At 41.5% G+C, this 17,054-nt stretch overlaps 2 protein-coding genes across 6 annotated transcripts in view; one reads left to right on the plus strand and one right to left on the minus strand.

The window, feature by feature from the left end:
* The first annotated feature begins 23 nt into the window (after window positions 1-23).
* Window positions 24-10,438, plus strand: sltm (SAFB-like, transcription modulator). 4 transcript variants are annotated; one of them, XM_058089392.1, is made up of 20 exons: window positions 24-198; window positions 855-945; window positions 1,027-1,082; window positions 1,850-1,877; window positions 3,072-3,810; window positions 4,358-4,401; window positions 4,490-4,605; window positions 5,120-5,269; window positions 5,368-5,474; window positions 5,544-5,689; window positions 5,764-5,864; window positions 5,939-6,013; window positions 6,090-6,205; window positions 7,733-7,892; window positions 8,148-8,266; window positions 8,675-8,851; window positions 8,978-9,283; window positions 9,371-9,509; window positions 9,607-9,761; window positions 9,854-10,438. In XM_058089392.1, exons 1-20 carry the CDS (start codon window positions 64-66, stop codon window positions 9,957-9,959), a joined length of 3,066 nt encoding a protein of 1,021 aa, XP_057945375.1. In that variant the 5' UTR covers window positions 24-63; the 3' UTR covers window positions 9,960-10,438. The 4 variants fall into 4 exon arrangements, with proteins under 4 accessions (XP_057945375.1, XP_057945376.1, XP_057945377.1 ...); XM_058089393.1 differs by having other exon boundaries at window positions 25-198; window positions 4,493-4,605; XM_058089394.1 differs by having other exon boundaries at window positions 26-198; window positions 5,957-6,013.
* The window catches only part of mindy2 (MINDY lysine 48 deubiquitinase 2), a 22,748-nt gene continuing 15,800 nt past the window's right edge, over window positions 10,107-17,054 (minus strand). The window contains exons 9-10 of one of the 2 annotated variants that reach the window (XM_058089397.1): window positions 16,686-16,883; window positions 10,107-16,617 (exon numbers count right to left, since the gene is read on the minus strand). In XM_058089397.1, coding sequence (XP_057945380.1) covers window positions 16,432-16,617; window positions 16,686-16,883 — 384 coding nt within the window. In that variant the 3' untranslated portion in view covers window positions 10,107-16,431. The remainder of the gene's footprint in view (window positions 16,618-16,685; window positions 16,884-17,054) is intronic. The other variant, XM_058089398.1, reaches the window with a different exon arrangement.

Raw genomic sequence — 17,054 nt, forward strand, 5'->3', positions numbered from 1 at the left:
ACAGCAAGGAAGAAGGCTGACACGCAGTCCGCCTGCGCACGAGAGTTTAAGTTAGTCAGTAAAATGGCGTCGGGGGCCATTTCCATGGCTATGAAAAAATTGTCAGAATTAAGGGTCGTTGACCTTAAATCCGAACTGAAACGAAGATGTTTGGATACGTCGGGTGTTAAGAGTGTGCTTCTCGCCAGGCTGAAACGGGTAAATATAACCGATACCGCGTGGGACTAAAATAAGAATACAAGGAGAGGAATGCGCAGCAGACTCGCTACCGTTAGCTAATTGCTAGCATGTGAGCTAGCAAACCTACGATGTGAATGTGGTTAAAACACCTATACCATTAAATATTATATATAGGACAGAACATGTTGTAGAAAGACACATTCTATATTTGTGTCCATACACAACACATTGACGCAAAGATGCCAAGTATTGCAAAATGTAAGCTTCGCTCACTGATAGCATTTTATCCGCGTTTGCTAACAGTAGCCGTGTCGAAACAGAAAACGCGACACTTAAACCAGTGAAACTGTTTTTGTCGATTAAAAACGAAGTATTGGAAGGAGGGACAGACGATTCGAATGTAGTCAGACGTGGTCTTTATTCCGTATTATTTGTCCTTTTAAAACTAAAGTAGTTATTGTCGCAGCCGTGTGACGTTTTGCTTTTCCGTCTTTGCCAGAGCTGTACCCTGAATCAGAAGTATGCTGATTTAATAGTGGCTATGTTCGTGAACAAGCCTTAACCTTTTTGTCACACAAATAAAACGGAAAGTTATATTTTAATATGCTGTAACTAGGGTGGGTATGATTTATCCTGGATTGTTTTGAACGAGTTGAACTCTTGAACTCTTTCAGGCTATTGGAAATGAAGGAGACGACACTGGCAGCATTGAAATGCAGGTTTCTCCAGTAGGTACATCTACTCGTAAAAGTGGAAAAGGCAAAGGTAGTCTTTTGTTTACACCACTATAACTGTGTTTTCCAATAACATCAGCACAATTGTGAAGGCTTGTATTCCACTTTTTAGGAAGGAAAATGGACTCGGACATAGACACTACCACAGAAGATGAACTGCCTTCCAAGGTAAGCGGCATACCGTTTACTTTAATTCCATGCTCCCAGGTGGGGGCGCGGGACTCCCGGGATTTCATTATTAGCCCTTTAGGCATAAGAATTTTTTTGAAGAAAATATTCAGTTATGATATTACCATTTCGAAAGGTAGTAGCTTGAAAATGGTAATAAATATGCACTGTAAATGAGAAAAATCATCAGTATGACCTGAGCTTTGTGATGGGAATGAATTCACTCATTTAATTTCTATGTTATGATGTCGCCAGGCTCGGAAATGGTCAGATGTCTGTCTCCACCATACCCAACAAGCTGATGCACTTGTCGTAGTCTTCGTCTCTCTTGCAAACACAGGCATTATCACCATCATCTACAGCGGGATATTGAACTGCTTTGTACGCCATTAGAAGTGTGTTTCCTGCAGCACATTCATAATTTAATCTCCAAAAGGGGGGTGCTGCAAAACATGGTTGGGAACCACTGCTGCACACACATTTTTTTGTGTCAAAATGAAAGTGTAAATACCTCTGGAAGGAAAAAAGTGAGGCGCATAATTGACCAAAATAATTCCCAGTCTTTTGCGGACACATAATACAATGTGCTGGGCCACATCTGGCCCCAAGCCTTGAGTTGGACACCTGTGATGGGTCAACATTACATCAGCACATGCATATAAACTGAGGATAAAAATCACAGTGATACAATCACCTTATTGTTCTACTTTATTGTTTTTAACTTCTTTCACTTCTTTCAATCTGAATTTACTGTAATCTTTTTTTAGGAATCGGAGGGATGTGACTCAGAAAGAGGTATGTATGCCGACACAATAATGTCTGTGTTTTAAAATGACGTCTTGTCCATATGCTGGCAAGAAACTCTGCATGTTTGTTTTTTTGTCTAGTTTTTTAGTTTAATAGAGGCTTACTTTTCCAGGTTACAGCACACTAAAATTCCACATTTAATGTTTCAGTATTTTCAGAGATTCCTTGTGCAGGCAATTTTGTAACCATCTTGCAAATTTGTTGCGGTGGGAATGGGTTGAACTAAAGTGCCGGCTTTTATTTGGATTGCACACAAACTTCCACTGTATCTGGCATGCAACGGCCACATCACTGGAGGGAGTCACAGCATGCAAAGGATGCGATCTGGTTATTTGGCCCAATGATTCGTAAAACAATTTGAAGAATTTGCGGACATATTAAGACTAATCACCAATTCCTCTTGACATTTTTGTCTGGAATCATGGACAGCTCAATGTGAAGTCAACAGAATTCTTGTCAACTGGACTCTTATTCAAGCACTCCTTGTGTGACATGGCCTGAAGCTGGAAAGACAGCTTGTCTACAGATCATTTTAAAAGATCAAGATGCCTTGGTGGAAGAGGCAAATGGGACATCACAGGACTCTTCAAATAATTAAGCTCCACCACACACATCAGTGCAGTGCCTTTTTTCCTGCAGAGAAGAGCAATAAGCCCTATGTTGGTGTAACAGTCAAATGGGACTTGGACTGCAACATCAAGACTTGGTTAAAGAGACATGTTATGCACACAGCTGTGTGGGTTCCCCTGGACACATTTCATCATTTTTGGACTCTTGTGAAAGATGATCATCAGAAAGATGGACTTGAGAAACTTACTTTCAAAGAGGCAGACGACCTCAAATGGACTGACCACTATGTCTACAGGATGAATGATTTGATACTTTCCTCTCCATGATTTCTGGTTTCAGTCTCCCATCAGGAAATTTGCCCCTCTTTTTGGGCGGCACCTGGAAGTACACACTTGTCTCTTTCAACTGGAGGCCTTTAAGGAAATGAAGAACACAGAGTCCACACGCCCTTTCAATGAAGATTGTGTGTTTTGTGTCTTCCTGTGGTGTCTACGCCCCCTAGATGACCACTAACACTAAATGTGCTTTCTATTCTACTTTTAGGTCAAGAAAACATACGACATGCCTATGTTAAGTTGTTTTTGCCATGTGTATCCTTATTAATTCCCTCAGATGTAACTGATACAGATGATGGTACACACGGCAAATGTAAGCCTGCACTCTGCGAGGACATCACTCAGCCAGAGGCTGGGACGACGGCTGAGGTCGAACCAGACCCAGAGGCTGTGGTGGCTGAGGCGGATGCCGAGCCAGAGGTGCATGCTGATATAGATGCCGAGCCAGAGGGGGTTGCAGATGCTGAACAAGAGGCCAAAGCAGACTGTGAGCCACAGGCAGATGATGAGACTGAGCCCGACAGAGAGGCTGATGTCAACGCAGAGGCTGAGCTTGACGCCGAGCCCCGCGTCGACGCAGACGTTGAGCCCGATGTTGAAGGAGAACCTGAGGCTGACTTCGATGGGGAGCCCGACCTTGAGTCTGAAGAAGAAATGGCTGCTGAAGCTATTAATTCATCTAAAGAAGCTGAGGATGATCACCTATCTGTGTCGATCCAAAATGAAGATGCCATCACCTTGGAAGTTGATGGCGATGATCTTCTGGACACAGGTAAACATGTGAAACTTCCAGATTCAGAGGCTGAAAAGGGTACCGATGAGCCTGAGGCCTCTGCCGAGATGAGCCCAGATGATATGAAGATGGAAGACAAAGATGGTAAGAAAGATGATGAATCGTGGGACGAGCACTCTAAGGACAGCAGAGAGGCCATGAAGAAAGCAGAAGCGGGAGATGAAGAAAAGGATTCTGTGAAGAAAGGCCTCTCCTCTACAGGAGTATCTGGTCAAGCAAAGAGGTTTGTCTTTCTATGTCAGTTCTTTGATACTACTATCAAGTTCACCTCTATAAGAGCGCGACATTGTGGCTAGCCTCAAGATTTTTTTTTTGGCCTTAAGGGAAGTGTTCACTGATGATCCCAATCCTGCTGTTTGCTCACCCTCATATATTTTTTGGCATAAATTGCAACAATACCCAGGAGTCGAAAAAACCCTATTTCTTTTGTTACTTTTCCTGTTCCAGCGCTGTTAAGCCTTCATTTTTGGCAGAAGAGCATTTAATCGCCATTAGTTCCCTTGATGGCAGTTTTTATTCACTGAAGTTCCACAAACCCGAAGAGTTCATTCAAGGAAATAAATTGGCTGACATCTGACCCATCACCACTGGAAAAGCTCTGAAGCCTTTGAGACATTGTCAAATCTACACCTTGCTCACAGGATTTTTTTTCTTTTGAAAATCACAATGTCTTGTTATATTCCCGAAAGAGGTTTTAATCATGACTTCGCATGACTATTTTCTTTGCTAAATCTCATTGGCCGTTTCTTGTGGCAAATTTTGCTTTGTAGCTCTTCACGAGACAGAGATGGAAAAGCTGGAAAGGATGAAAGCGGTATGTTTTCAGAAACATCTGCACAATTAGTTTTGATGCATGTTTTCTTTTAAATAACCATAGCTTGATGATTTTGTTGTGGGAAAAGCAGTTGGCGGCAGCGGCAGTAGCATCAACAGCTCTTCTCTTAACGTTTGGGTGAGCGGCCTATCCTTCAACACCAAAGCAGCGGATCTGAAGAACCTGTTTGGCAAATATGGGAAAGTAAGTGATAGCGTTTGGTGTCTGGCGTCTTTAGGGAAGCACCAATCCTCAATTTTTCACTTCTGATATTGATATCTGCAGATAAGCTACTATTCAGATATCATAGCTCTGTTTGCTTTACTTTTTTTTTTTAATTATTGTAGCGTCTACAGACGCTTTAAGAATGAGGTGGTTCGTTGAGCAAAACAGGTTACATTCAGTGGCAGCCATGCCAAAAAATTATCAGCAAACATAGCTGACCTGATGCTTCAGTCGGACAACATCGAACATAACTTGTAGTGCGTGCGTGGGCGTGATTGAAGAGGACGGCTGCAGTGCGTGTGTGGAGACAGCAATGTTCACGGATACTCAACACGAAAGCACAAACATGGCCCCTGTATCAGAAATCTCCACAGTTGGTATCGTAAATTGCCAATTTGTGAATTATCAGAACCCGTTCGGATCGGCCCCATCACTTATCTTATTGACACTTTTAGCCCAGTATTGTCTGAATGACAGCATTTCTTTTTAATAGGTTTTAAGTGCCAAAGTGCTAACGAATGCACGCAGCCCTGGTTCAAAGTGTTACGGCCTGGTGACGATGTCTTCTAGCGCAGAGGTTTCACGGTGCATTTCTCAGCTGGACTGCACTGAACTTGATGGACAGGAAATTTATGTTGAAAATGTAAGTTTAAAGAATTAGACCTCAGAAACATCTACAACATTTTTTGTGCTCGTCTATCTGTTGAGTTGCGTTTTTATTTTCATTGTTTATTTTTGTAGGCCAAAAATTACCCGTTTAAAAAAGATTCTTCAAAGACTGATATGGATGACAAAGCAGGTGGCAAGTCCAGTGAAAAGCGCTGTTCGACAGGGATGAAGCTGTCCAAGTGAGTGATTGAATAAAAATGTCATAACTTTGTTGTTTTGTTTCACACGGTGGTCTCAATTTCATGTAGATCACAGCCACTTCACAAGAAAGAAGACAAGAAATCAGCGGAAAAGGACAAAGATTCATCAAAAGCTGCAAAAGGTGGCAAATCTGATTCTGGTTCTTCTAATTCAGCCCAGGGTCCTTCAAAGAGAGATGACAGATCCAGTGGACGTAGGTTTTAGTCCTTGTCATTTTGCTCAAATCAGATATTTAACTCAGTTTAACAGATTATTTTTCTTGCTTAGGACCAAAGAGCCCAGGTGATACAGTGGATGTTGATCAGACCAAAGGAAAGTCAAATTTTGTGAAAATGAGGCCTTTTAGAAAAACAAGGTATTTTGAGAAGGTAAGACTAGTCACATGTATTCTGATGCCCATGCACACACCTTTTCTGATTCACTGGATGTCATCATGCTGTAGCTTCCTTCTTTTTCCCAGCCCTTTGTCAACATGAATGTTCAAAGGCGTCCCAAATGGCTGATTCCTCCTGAAGAGGTATATTTTTTTGTTTGTTAAACAATTACAAATGTGTATAATTACATGTGTGTAACTTGCCACTTCCCCTCCTCAGTTTGAAAAACAGCGGCCATTTGCTAAGGTGGAAGGCTTTCTTCCATTTAAGAAGATAATGGAGCAGAAGACACGTGACAGAATGGAGCGTTATCGTAGGGCCACAGAAATACGCAGGTACACAGAATCGCAATCAACACATTTCGCAACACACATGCTGGGCCAGGTTGAGACGATTTATGCAATGCATGGCAGCAAGGTGAATGCCAAATGGTAGGTGTGTCACAAGACTCATTTGATGAGACAAGACTATACACAAGTTTTGGTGTACGAGGGCGAGACAGGATTTTTACATTATTTTTAAGCAAAGTAAAATGAGAAAATATTTTTTTTAATATGACTATATATTGAAATCTACTAATTTGCTAATTATACTAATTAGCCAGTGGAGGTTTTTAAGGACAGGGGTAATGTGTTCACGAGAGCGGGTGGAGGTGAGGCGGGCAGCGGAGTTCTGAATATATTGCATTTTGTGAAGGGTTTTGGATGTTGTACCATAGAAAATACTGTTGCAGTAGTCGATTCTGTATGTGATAAACTGACTGACTGACCACTCCATTCATGCCTTTTTTCTGTGGAACAAACATCCCAAGATGATGAATTCAGCCCACAGAATGAACTCTCTCTTCCTCCCTGTTGGGAGGTGAGAGACGAGGAAAACAGACACGCATGCACATGGCAGTTTATTGTGAGGTCGACAGACGGATCTGGGCATAATTTGGTCGCTGTACCCCAGACAGGCGTGGTGAAGAAAGAGCTGATCCAGAAGGCAAAGCTCTTTTAACCAGTCGATCAATGTTTCCACCCTCATCTATGGTCATGAGCTTTGGTTCGTGACAGAAAGAATGAGAGTGCAGCTAAAATGAGTTTCCTCCATAAGGTGGAGGAGTAGAGCCGCTGCTTCTTCACATCGAGAGATGCCGGTTGAGGTGGCTTTACAGTTTTGCACAGAGATCAATGGACTGCAGAAAGATTAATTGGTGTTCTACCACTTGAAGTGGCCGAGCAAGATACTGTCCAACTCAAAGCGTTAGTCCACCTTGCACGAGACAATCCGCCCTTATGGACCATGGTTTTTCAATACGGCTTGCACTGTATGCATATGCATGTAGGCCGCAAAAAAAACGTCCCCAAAACATAATGTCCCATTTTCCACACTTCATATTTTAAATGTAAGAGTCTGCTTAAAAGCAGACGAAAAGGCGGGGCATTTGAGTAACTCATAACTGGGCTCCTGGCCTTGATGTCAAATTGCAGTGCACCTGTTGCAGTAAACCTCACCGCTGTTTTGATGATTAATGCATAAGATGAGAACGCCATGCTGCCATTTAGTATGAGAATGGTGCTGCATATGGTTAGCATGGTTGTTGTGCCATATGGCACTTGCTGCAATGTTTGCACATATCTGCTCTTGCTTTATTGCTTTTTTGTAACTACTGGCAACAACTTCTTTTGGCATACATGGCCAACAAAGATGAATCTGACAAGTTAACAAATGTTGATCTCATTGGTCATAAGCTAATAATTCACCTTGACTGCCAAGTCACTAACTGGGTCTTGGAGGATCTGACAAAAGTGGCTATTTGCATTTGCAGAATGCCAAATATCATTAGCGTCTCTAATTGTTCTTTCCTACCTTTTTAGGCACCGTGAAATTGCGGAACAGGTGCGCCGGGAACGAGAGTGTGAAGAGCGGGAGAACCTCTTCCGTGAGCGGCAGAGGCTGGAGATGGAAAGACAAAAATTGGAGAGGGAGCGCTTTGAGAGGGAAAAGCTTGAAAGAGAGAGAATCCGCATCGAGCATGTATGTACACAAGTCACCTGCTTTTGGAACTTCATCTGAGGAGGAAAGGAATTAATGGTGGTTAAATATCTTGGAACCACTTCCTGCTTGACTGTAATCTGATGGCTGCCAGACTAATCATTTAGTTTTACCATGGCATGTTGGAAGCATTTTTACGTCTGCACTATACTAGATTTGAAGTGCCTTTGTCCTGATTGTTCAATTTAATAGCACACATCTTTAACATTGTTTTTGTGTGCGTGTCGTTTTGTTTAGGAGCGGCGTAAGGAGGCAGAACAAATGGTCCGTGAACAGGAACTCAGACGGCAGCAGGAGCACCTCCGCTTTGAGCAAGAGAAAAGGAATCTCAAAAGAGGTCGTGATATTGAACAGAGGTATGCACACTTTTTTGCCATTTGTGGTTAGACTGCAATACACAAACTATGTTTCATACACAGGAAAAGTTAATTTACTTGTCTAGCTTTGCTTCTCAATTATTGTCATGCCCACCCAAGGTACACGTTCCCGATTTAAACTACTAGAGAAACATATGTTGATTTATCTGTACTGTACAGACTGAACTTGATACTGAAACCAGGAAAAAGCAACAAAATGGAGAGCATGCAAGTGTATGCAAGTCAAGTTGCATGTTCAGTACTATCCGTTTATTCATGTTGGTAGGTCGGCATTGAAATGAAACTATTTGAGAAGCACTGATTTGAAAGCTTACTTAAAAAATGCTTTTACATCCGTACAAAAATGTTTCAGTAATAAATCCACAATGTTTGTATTTGACATTTTAGTCGGAGAGACAATACGTTCTGGAACAGCAACAAGAAGATTCCATCAAATGTGTCTGATGGGCGTCCAAACCAGGGCCCTAACTTCAACCGGCAGCAGAATCGCTTCTCCACCTTCAACCCGCGTGAAAAGGGTCGTTTCCCACAGGCGGGTGTCGAGCAGCCCAACACATATGACAGGTAAACCTCTTCAATCATTCAGGATTCAGAAGTTGAAAATGTGCTGCTCTGTTGTAGTTAGCAGCAGAAAGACGTTACATGGAATTAGGATTAGTGCCTTTTTAAGGCAAGCTTCTTTCTTTCCAGGCGTAACCAATTCGAAGGGGAGCCAGAAGCCAAGAAGAGCCGCCCATCCCCTCAGACAGCCGGCGCTGGCTTTGATCGCTACCCCAAAAATTTTGAAGTGGTTCGCAGGGCCGAGCAGTCTTCTTCACGCACTGAACTGCGCGACACTGACCGCAGGGATCGAGATGAGCGACGGCCCATTCACATGCACAATCGCCCAGTGGGAAACAGAGTGTCCAGCAACATGTCGCACCCCCGCTCTCCAAGGGATGGAGGCCACGGCTGGAAGAATGAAGCCAGTATGAATGCCAACAAAGGGGATTTACGGTATCCAAAAACTACTTTTGTGACTACTGGCGGCTAACGTTCACTCTTGTTGCTTTCCACTTACTCTTGGTGTTGTGCTTTGCACAGTGGACCCATGCGAATGCGTGCAGAACGCTCAGGCCGAGATGGCCCTGGTACCTCACTCAGAGGAGGTTCCTCCGTCAGCCGAGGGAGGGGTTCTTTTAATGAACGGGATGGGGGAAGACCGATGGTGATGAATGATCAGGTCTGTTTACATGTCTTTGCAACGCAATGCATTTCTTTGGCGCTGTGGTGTGCCTTTTAATGAAGACTTGTGGCTGACTGCTCATCTGTCCCTGCAGCCTTTTAACTCAGGCCGCCAGGTGGTGGTGGAGCGTCACAACAGGGAGCAAGCCATGAGGAAGGAGTGGAACGGAGGCTCGGCTTCCCAAGGCGGAAGCTTCTCGAACAGCCGCAGGATAAGCAATAGCCGGGGAAGCATGATGTCATCTTCTGGGTAAAACCCCCTCAGATTTTTAGATTGCTTACTTTTTAGTGAAATGTCATTTATTGACACCCCCCCAATCTCTGGTCTATTCTTCCCTGCAGTCACTCCTCTGGGATGAGTCGGATAGTACAAATCACCAGCAGCTCTGTTTCCAGTGGTGGCAACACAGGCGGGTTTAAGTCCTTCAAGACCTCTCGACCGTTCTAACGTCAACCAAGTCCTGCCACTTAAAAACAATTCAAACTGTGGACAAAGCTTCCTTTTTTAGAATAACAAATAGCTTTTAGGTGGCACAACAATGCTTTCCCAGTTTTATTTTGTATAAAATGTTAATTGTAAACTACTTTTTGCCATTTTTGCTGTCTGACCAACCAGTCAACAGATTTGTGTGCAAGTTAACTGTATTTCAGAGCATATTGTACAGACAGTGTTGGTGTCACATTCTCAACCCCATTTCTCCCGCAGTTGTCACACAATATATAGTAAATACCTTTTTTTTTTAAACTTGTTTTTTTATTTTTCAATTGAATGAAGGCAGTCATGTGTACAATGGTAATTTTACACTCTGTAGCACATCAATGAATGTTTTATATAAAAACCTGGAATTTAAAGCTGTAACATAGATGCCTGCATTACCTTTCATACTTAGTTGGACTCGAGCATCCAAAATAAAACATTTCATGTTACCATAGAGGAGTGCTTCTAAAATAGGGGGACAAGCTTTCAATGTTTAAATGTTTCAAATTCATAGTACTCAACATGCAATTTTACTCTTCAATGCGCTTGTATGCGCTCCACTTGTTGCATTTTCCTGATTTCAGTTTCAAGTTCAGTCTGTACAGTACAGATAAATGAATAGATATCAGTTTCTCATATTTTAAAGCGGGGGGCGCGTGAAAACATTTCTCTTCCTGGTGTGGAAAATGACAGGGAATTGAGAAACACTTCCATAGAGCATCTGATGCTGATTGTTACAAAGGATGACAACTGGTGATTGCTCTTAAATCTTTTATTGGTAATTCTAATCCGGTTGAATGTCCCTCGTCTATAAGGCATTTAGTTAAATATATATATATATCACCATTTACATAATGTGACTGCAATGTGAAAGGCTACATACATTATTTGGTCATTGATGTAAATGGAGGAAAAATGATATCAGCACAAATGAGTTAACCTCCCATGTTTGAATACAACAGGAAATGGAGAAAAAAAGGTCATACATGTTGCTATGGCCAAGAAAGCATTTCTGTCAACATTTTTCCATGCAACACAAAAGTGTGTGTGTGCGTGTGTCTGTCTCTCGCTCGGAAGTGTACAGCACTTAGGTTGTGTTTTCAACTAACCTGGACATAATCTGTTGCAACAAATTCTGCAAAGTTGCTCTTTAAAAGCCAGAACATTAAAACAGCCCTTTTCACAATGTTAAACTCATTTTCAGCTGGCTTGTAAGATTGCTACCAAGTCTAGATAACTCTTGTGGCCATTAGTCTGCTTTTAAAAGGCACCCCTGAAGGGCCCTTTGCACACGCTGTGTTCCATACAAAATGAGGTATGTTGCTTTGCTGTTAGTGCATATTAACGTGACAGTGCAAAAACCAAATGACAACCACTAAGTTCCAACGTGTCCAAATACACATTTTACAGCATGTACCTCACTATCACTGTATACAAGGCAAACAAGAAAGCACGTTTACACAATAATATACTCCTCATCAATTCAACATGTCATGGGTGAAACAAACACATTTGACTAGGAAATACTCCAAATAATGGATAGGATAGTGGTACATCAGGAATAACCATTTATAATAAAAAAAAAAGCCTCTGCTCGCTTATCCAAAAGACAAACCCACACCAATGCGATCACCTTTGCGTAAATAAATCCATCTTATACTGTATTGTAAGCCACCTTGACTGTGCTGATGTAACGTGATTACTTGAATAGAAGGAATACAAAAAGCCCCCCCCATGCCACATTTTTAACAGTATATATACCACAAAGGTACAAAAAAAAACTCATATCCTGAACTAAATGGTGTGTACCCCCCTCCCTCAGATGGATAAATAAGCATATAGTTTTTGTCTTATCCTGTCAAGGGTTATTACAAGTCTATAGCATGAGTGATGTAACACTGGCTGGGAATTGAACCCGCACCGTTTGCTTGAAAGGAAGCAGTATTTACCATTACACACAAGGTAATTTATCCATTATAATTATCCATTATATTATCCATTTGTATTTAATACTAATGAACTGATAGTGTAATGGTACACACGTCCTTCATGGTAGAGGGCATGGGTTCAGTTTCAGGTCAGGGTTGTACCCGGAAGGTCATTGGTGTAAAAACCAAGCCAAAGCCTCTCATGCGATTGACTCGCTGTGGTATTCGCAGCTAAAAGGGAATAAAATAATAAAAATGTACATATTGTCATTTTGACCAAAAGAGAATTTTCCATTGATTTCCAAGGCGTAGTGTGCAACAGTGATTTTACCGTTCAACAACAATGAAATGTGGAGAGGAAAAAAATGCATCTAATCTCTTGATGAGATATGGAAATTAAAAATCTGAATGTTTTTGGCCGTAATTCCAAAGTAAATCTTTGGCACAAAACCCCCAGGCAACTGATTTTAGCAGAATAAAAAAACAAACATGTTGGAATTAGCCCTGAAATTGAAAATCTGTGTGTGTGTGGGGGGGGGGGGGGGGGGGGGGGTGACCTGAAAAGAACCAAACATGGGAGGCGCCCTTGATGTCTTGACAGATTTGGTGCACTCTTTATACCTACACATTTATATATAATTTTACCAATGCAGTAATTTGTCATTCAACTGAATTGTAGATGTATTTACGGAACTGGGGGGAGGCGGGGTGTTGAATATTTATACTCATTGCAAGTAAAACCCTGTTCAAAGGAGGTTTGAGTATTTTTTTAGGTAGTCCACATGAACACATGCAGGAGCAGCTTTGTTGAGGGTCAACTTTTCCTTCATTTTGTCTAAATAAAATCTTTTGTGTGTGTGTGTGTGTGTATGCATGCAGAGATACTTCAAGTTGTAACTGCATACCCCCCATACAAAGCTTGAAAAAGACCCCTCCAGCTTGAATGCATCCCTTCAGAAAAAAGTTGGCCTGAGTATTTCCGATGTTCATGTCTCACATGCATGGATTGTCTCACACTGCTCTGCTTGTACTTGTCCTACAAAATATGTCCAAATGTCATAAGGCGTCATGTACATTTTTTTTTTTTTTTTAAGAAAAAAAGCTCAAGAGAGGAGTTACTCCTCACAGTAGGTAGCCTGTCGCCTCTGTGTCATCCTCCAAGGAAGCTGTCCCGACCTGATGGGTTCTAAACGCCTGCACAAAAGCCGACACCATTTTCCAAGAGCTGCAAAGACCTCACCGTGACAACCACCCCTTCACTCTCCCTCCCTCGCTTGTTCGGACGACAAAGAGAAGACATGAGTCAAGGCATCCGACTGGAATGTGTAGATAGAAAAAGGTCTCAGCTACTTCCTGTATAAGATACTATGTACAATATGGCCTGTAGACAACGCACATTTATGTGTATTGCTACAGCTTCACAAATGTCTATGAAGGTGACCTTGCAGAAAAGAAATATTAACGTGTGTCTGGGTGCGATGTCGCCTGTCTCTTCATGTCTGTCGCTCAATTCAATCCCCCCCAAAAAAAGTCCTTAACTCTGGTTGTGTAAAAGATTTGGTCATCCTCCAAATTGACTACCACACAAGGGAACACATTCAAAATGAGCAGAGCACAACAATGCACACACTGTGGTAAGGCCAAAGTGTTAACATAGTTACTGAGTATATGTACTGTATGCACAGGTGCTTCCCAATATAATATCTTCAAAAAGCTCATTCATTTCAGTTGTTCAAATCAGAAAGTGTTAACGTTTTATACATTCACTACACACAATGAAATATTTCTATGTATTTATCAATAATTTGGATGATTATTTCCAGCTTTAAAAAAATGCAAGAATTGTGAAAAGGTTCACTATTGTAAACTACTGGTTAAGCAAATGGACTACAAAAACTTCCTGAGCCTTTAATTGGTCTCTTAGTATGAACTGAACTCCTGAAATCAAATAACTTTAGCACAATATTCTAATTTATTGAGCTGCACCTGTATGTACAGTATGTACAGTGGTGTGAAGTGTTCGACCCCATCCTGTTTTTTATTTTTTTGTGCATGTTTGTCACACTTAAATGTTTCAGATCATCATACAAATCACAAAGGCAGTTTTATCCAACCTACACAGCCCTGTGTGAAAAAGTGATTGCAATCCCTGTTAAAATATAACTGACATTAATTGAGATCTATCAATCTGGAAAAGGTTATAAAGCCATTTCTAAAGCTTTGGGACTCCAGCAAACCACAGTGAGAGCCATTATCCAGAAATGGCAAAAAAAAAATGGAACAGTGGTGAACATTCCCAGAAAGGTTCCAACTAACCACAATTACCCCAACAGCACATCAACTCAACAAGAGGTCACAAAAGACCCCACAACAACATCGAAAGAAATGCAGGCCTCACTTGCCTCAGTTAAGGTCAGTGTTCATGACTCCACTATATGACAGACAGCAAAAACAGCCTGAATGGCAGAGTTCCAACATGAATGTTCCAACATTCCAGAAACTTTGGAAAAATGCTCTGTAAACTGACAAGACAAATTGAACCTTTTTGGAAGGTGTGTGTCCCATTACCTCTGCCGCATTTTAGAAAAAGAACATCATACCAACAGTAAAATATGGTGGTGGTAGTGTCATGGTCTGGCCGGAATTCAGTTGAGATGCTGTGTCATGACCTTCAAAAGGTGGTTCATGCTGGAAAAACCCTCCAATGTGTCTGAATTACAACAATTCTGCAAAGATAAGTGGACCACAAGTCCTTCACAGTGATCTAAGAGACTCATTTGCAAGTTAACACAAACGCTTGGTTGCAGTTGATGCTGCTAAAGTTGGCCCAACCACATACTACTAGGTTTAGGGGGAAATCACTTTTTCACACAGGACCATGTACTATAGGTTGAAGTTTCATTTTAAAATTGCATTTTGTGTTCAGTTGTGTTCTCCGTGACTAACATTGAAATTATTTTGATGATCTGAAACATTTAAGTGTGACAAACGTGCAAAAAGAAAAAAAAACTCAGGAAGGGTGCAAACACTTCACACCACTGTATGTATGTAGTATGTATGTAGTATGCACTGTATGTACTGTATGTTGCATCACCAAAACATAGCCTTCTCAGTTGCAGAACACAAAAAAGCGCTATAAAGAATTCATTTTCAACAGACATTAGGTATTAGGGCCACCCAGAGAGAAAAATATAGTAACATTTAAAGGAAAAAATGTCATCATTTTACAAGATTAGAGTTGCAATATTACTAAAAAAATCCCATTTTGGGGGGGCGGGACATTACCAATTCATTTCATTTTTGGTCAAAAGTACTTGTCCTCATTAGGGTCATGGATGGGCTGCAGCCCTTTCCAGCTAACTTTGGGGCACCTGTCAATCACAGGGACATAAATACAAGAAACCAAGAACAAAGATGAACAATGACAAAAATAAGGTTGTAATATAAAAAGAACAAAAAACTGTGTGGAGAATGAAGTCATAATTTTAGCATAAATTGTAATGTTAAAAAGAAAAAAAAGGCAAAATGTGATGAAACTAAAAAAATATATATATATTACGAGAATATAATCTTAATATGACATGAATAAAGTGGGTGAGTCGATGAGGTAACAAATGTCATATTGCAAATGAAATGGAAAATGAGAATAAGACATATGTCGTAATGTAAAATGGGAAAAAATATGGTTCAAAAAGTTGCAAAAAGTGTAAGAAAAAGCGAGCGTAAAAGCCAAAACTTGTAATATCACCCTAATAAAGTTGTAACATTGTTAGTAAGCCTTAATTCTTGCAGATAATAAAGTAAATTCAAAAGTAGTAATATTATAAACTATGAATATTGTAACATAATATTATTATGTAATATTATTTTGTCCTTTTTTATATATGTATATGTTTTTTTCATGTTAGATTTAGATTTTATTCTCGCAATTCTACCTTTATGATGGGATTAGTATGACTTTATTCTCTTTTTATTCTCTTTTTTTCCTTTAGTGTAGCCCTAATACCTCTTGTGGAGAATAATCCCTTTTAACGTTTAAAAAAAAATGGCAATGTGCAGAAAAAGTTCATCTTGGCATCAACAGCTCACTTAACAGGTAAGCAGGTCTACTTTTACTTTTTACAGCAAGAATAAAAAAGCGGAGGAAAAGCATGATGACTGTGTTTGTGTTTGTGGAGATGATGTTGTCTTCGGCTAATAAACGATAGCCACCATGACGGATATAGTGCACTGTGCAACTTGTAACAAAGGTCAGCTGACTCGGGTCAAAAGATGCGGGGAAATCGTCGTCATCGTCGTCGTCATCCTTCCTCTTGACGTCGGCTGAGGATAGAGGATAGCAGGCACCAGTGGTTTGGGAAGCAAATCCTCTTGTTAGTGTCTCCTCGTGCGCCAAACTCGCACACACACGCACACACACGCACGCACACACACACACACACACACACACACACACACACACACACACACACACACACACACACACACACACACACACACACACACACTCTATGTTACAAAATGACACATTTGTCTTTATCCTTAGATTCCTTCTTGGATTTGCGCTCGCTGCTTGATGACTGTTTTCCCGGACTAGCTGTGGCGCCAGCTGCTGCGACTGTCCCGGCGCCGGTCGCCGGGCCGCCAGCTCCATCGGCCCCCCTGTCCGCCTCGTCTCCCTCCACAGGGTCCTGCTGACCCTGCAACACAGACAAGTATTACCACAGTGACAGAAGTTGGAAAGCGCCTCAACACCTTTCACACACACCTGCGCTTGTGCTGCAGCTGCTGCCGCTGCAGCCGCCGCCTGCTCCTGTTCTTGCTCCTGGTAGTACTGCGAGGCTCGGCGGTCCTCCTCCTCCTGGAGCTTTTTAGCCAGCTCCAGGTCGCTGATGCCAGGGAGCTGCTCCCACTGCAGGTCCTGGCTCTGCTGCTCCTGCTGCAGCGACAGTGCCATCAGGTAGTCCTGATGCACGGATGAATTACAGACAGAAAGACAATATAGCTGTCAATACAGAACACTTTCAACTTATACTGTAAAACAAGGGTGTCCATACTTTTTCCATCGAGGGCCAAAAACTGTATAGATGTGGTACACATGAATTATATATGAATATTGATGATAAGAAGTTATAGC

This window comes from Doryrhamphus excisus, chromosome 12, assembly GCF_030265055.1.
Source record: "Doryrhamphus excisus isolate RoL2022-K1 chromosome 12, RoL_Dexc_1.0, whole genome shotgun sequence".
NCBI lineage: Eukaryota > Metazoa > Chordata > Actinopteri > Syngnathiformes > Syngnathidae > Doryrhamphus > Doryrhamphus excisus.

Coding starts and splice junctions, on each gene's coding strand:
- sltm (XM_058089392.1), top strand. CDS start 64: ATGGCGTCGGGGGCCATTTCCATGGCTATGAAAAAATTGTCAGAATTA. Junction 3,811..4,357: donor GTATCTGGTCAAGCAAAGAG/GTTTGTCTTTCT, acceptor TTTGCTTTGTAG/CTCTTCACGAGACAGAGATG. Junction 9,762..9,853: donor AGCATGATGTCATCTTCTGG/GTAAAACCCCCT, acceptor TCTTCCCTGCAG/TCACTCCTCTGGGATGAGTC.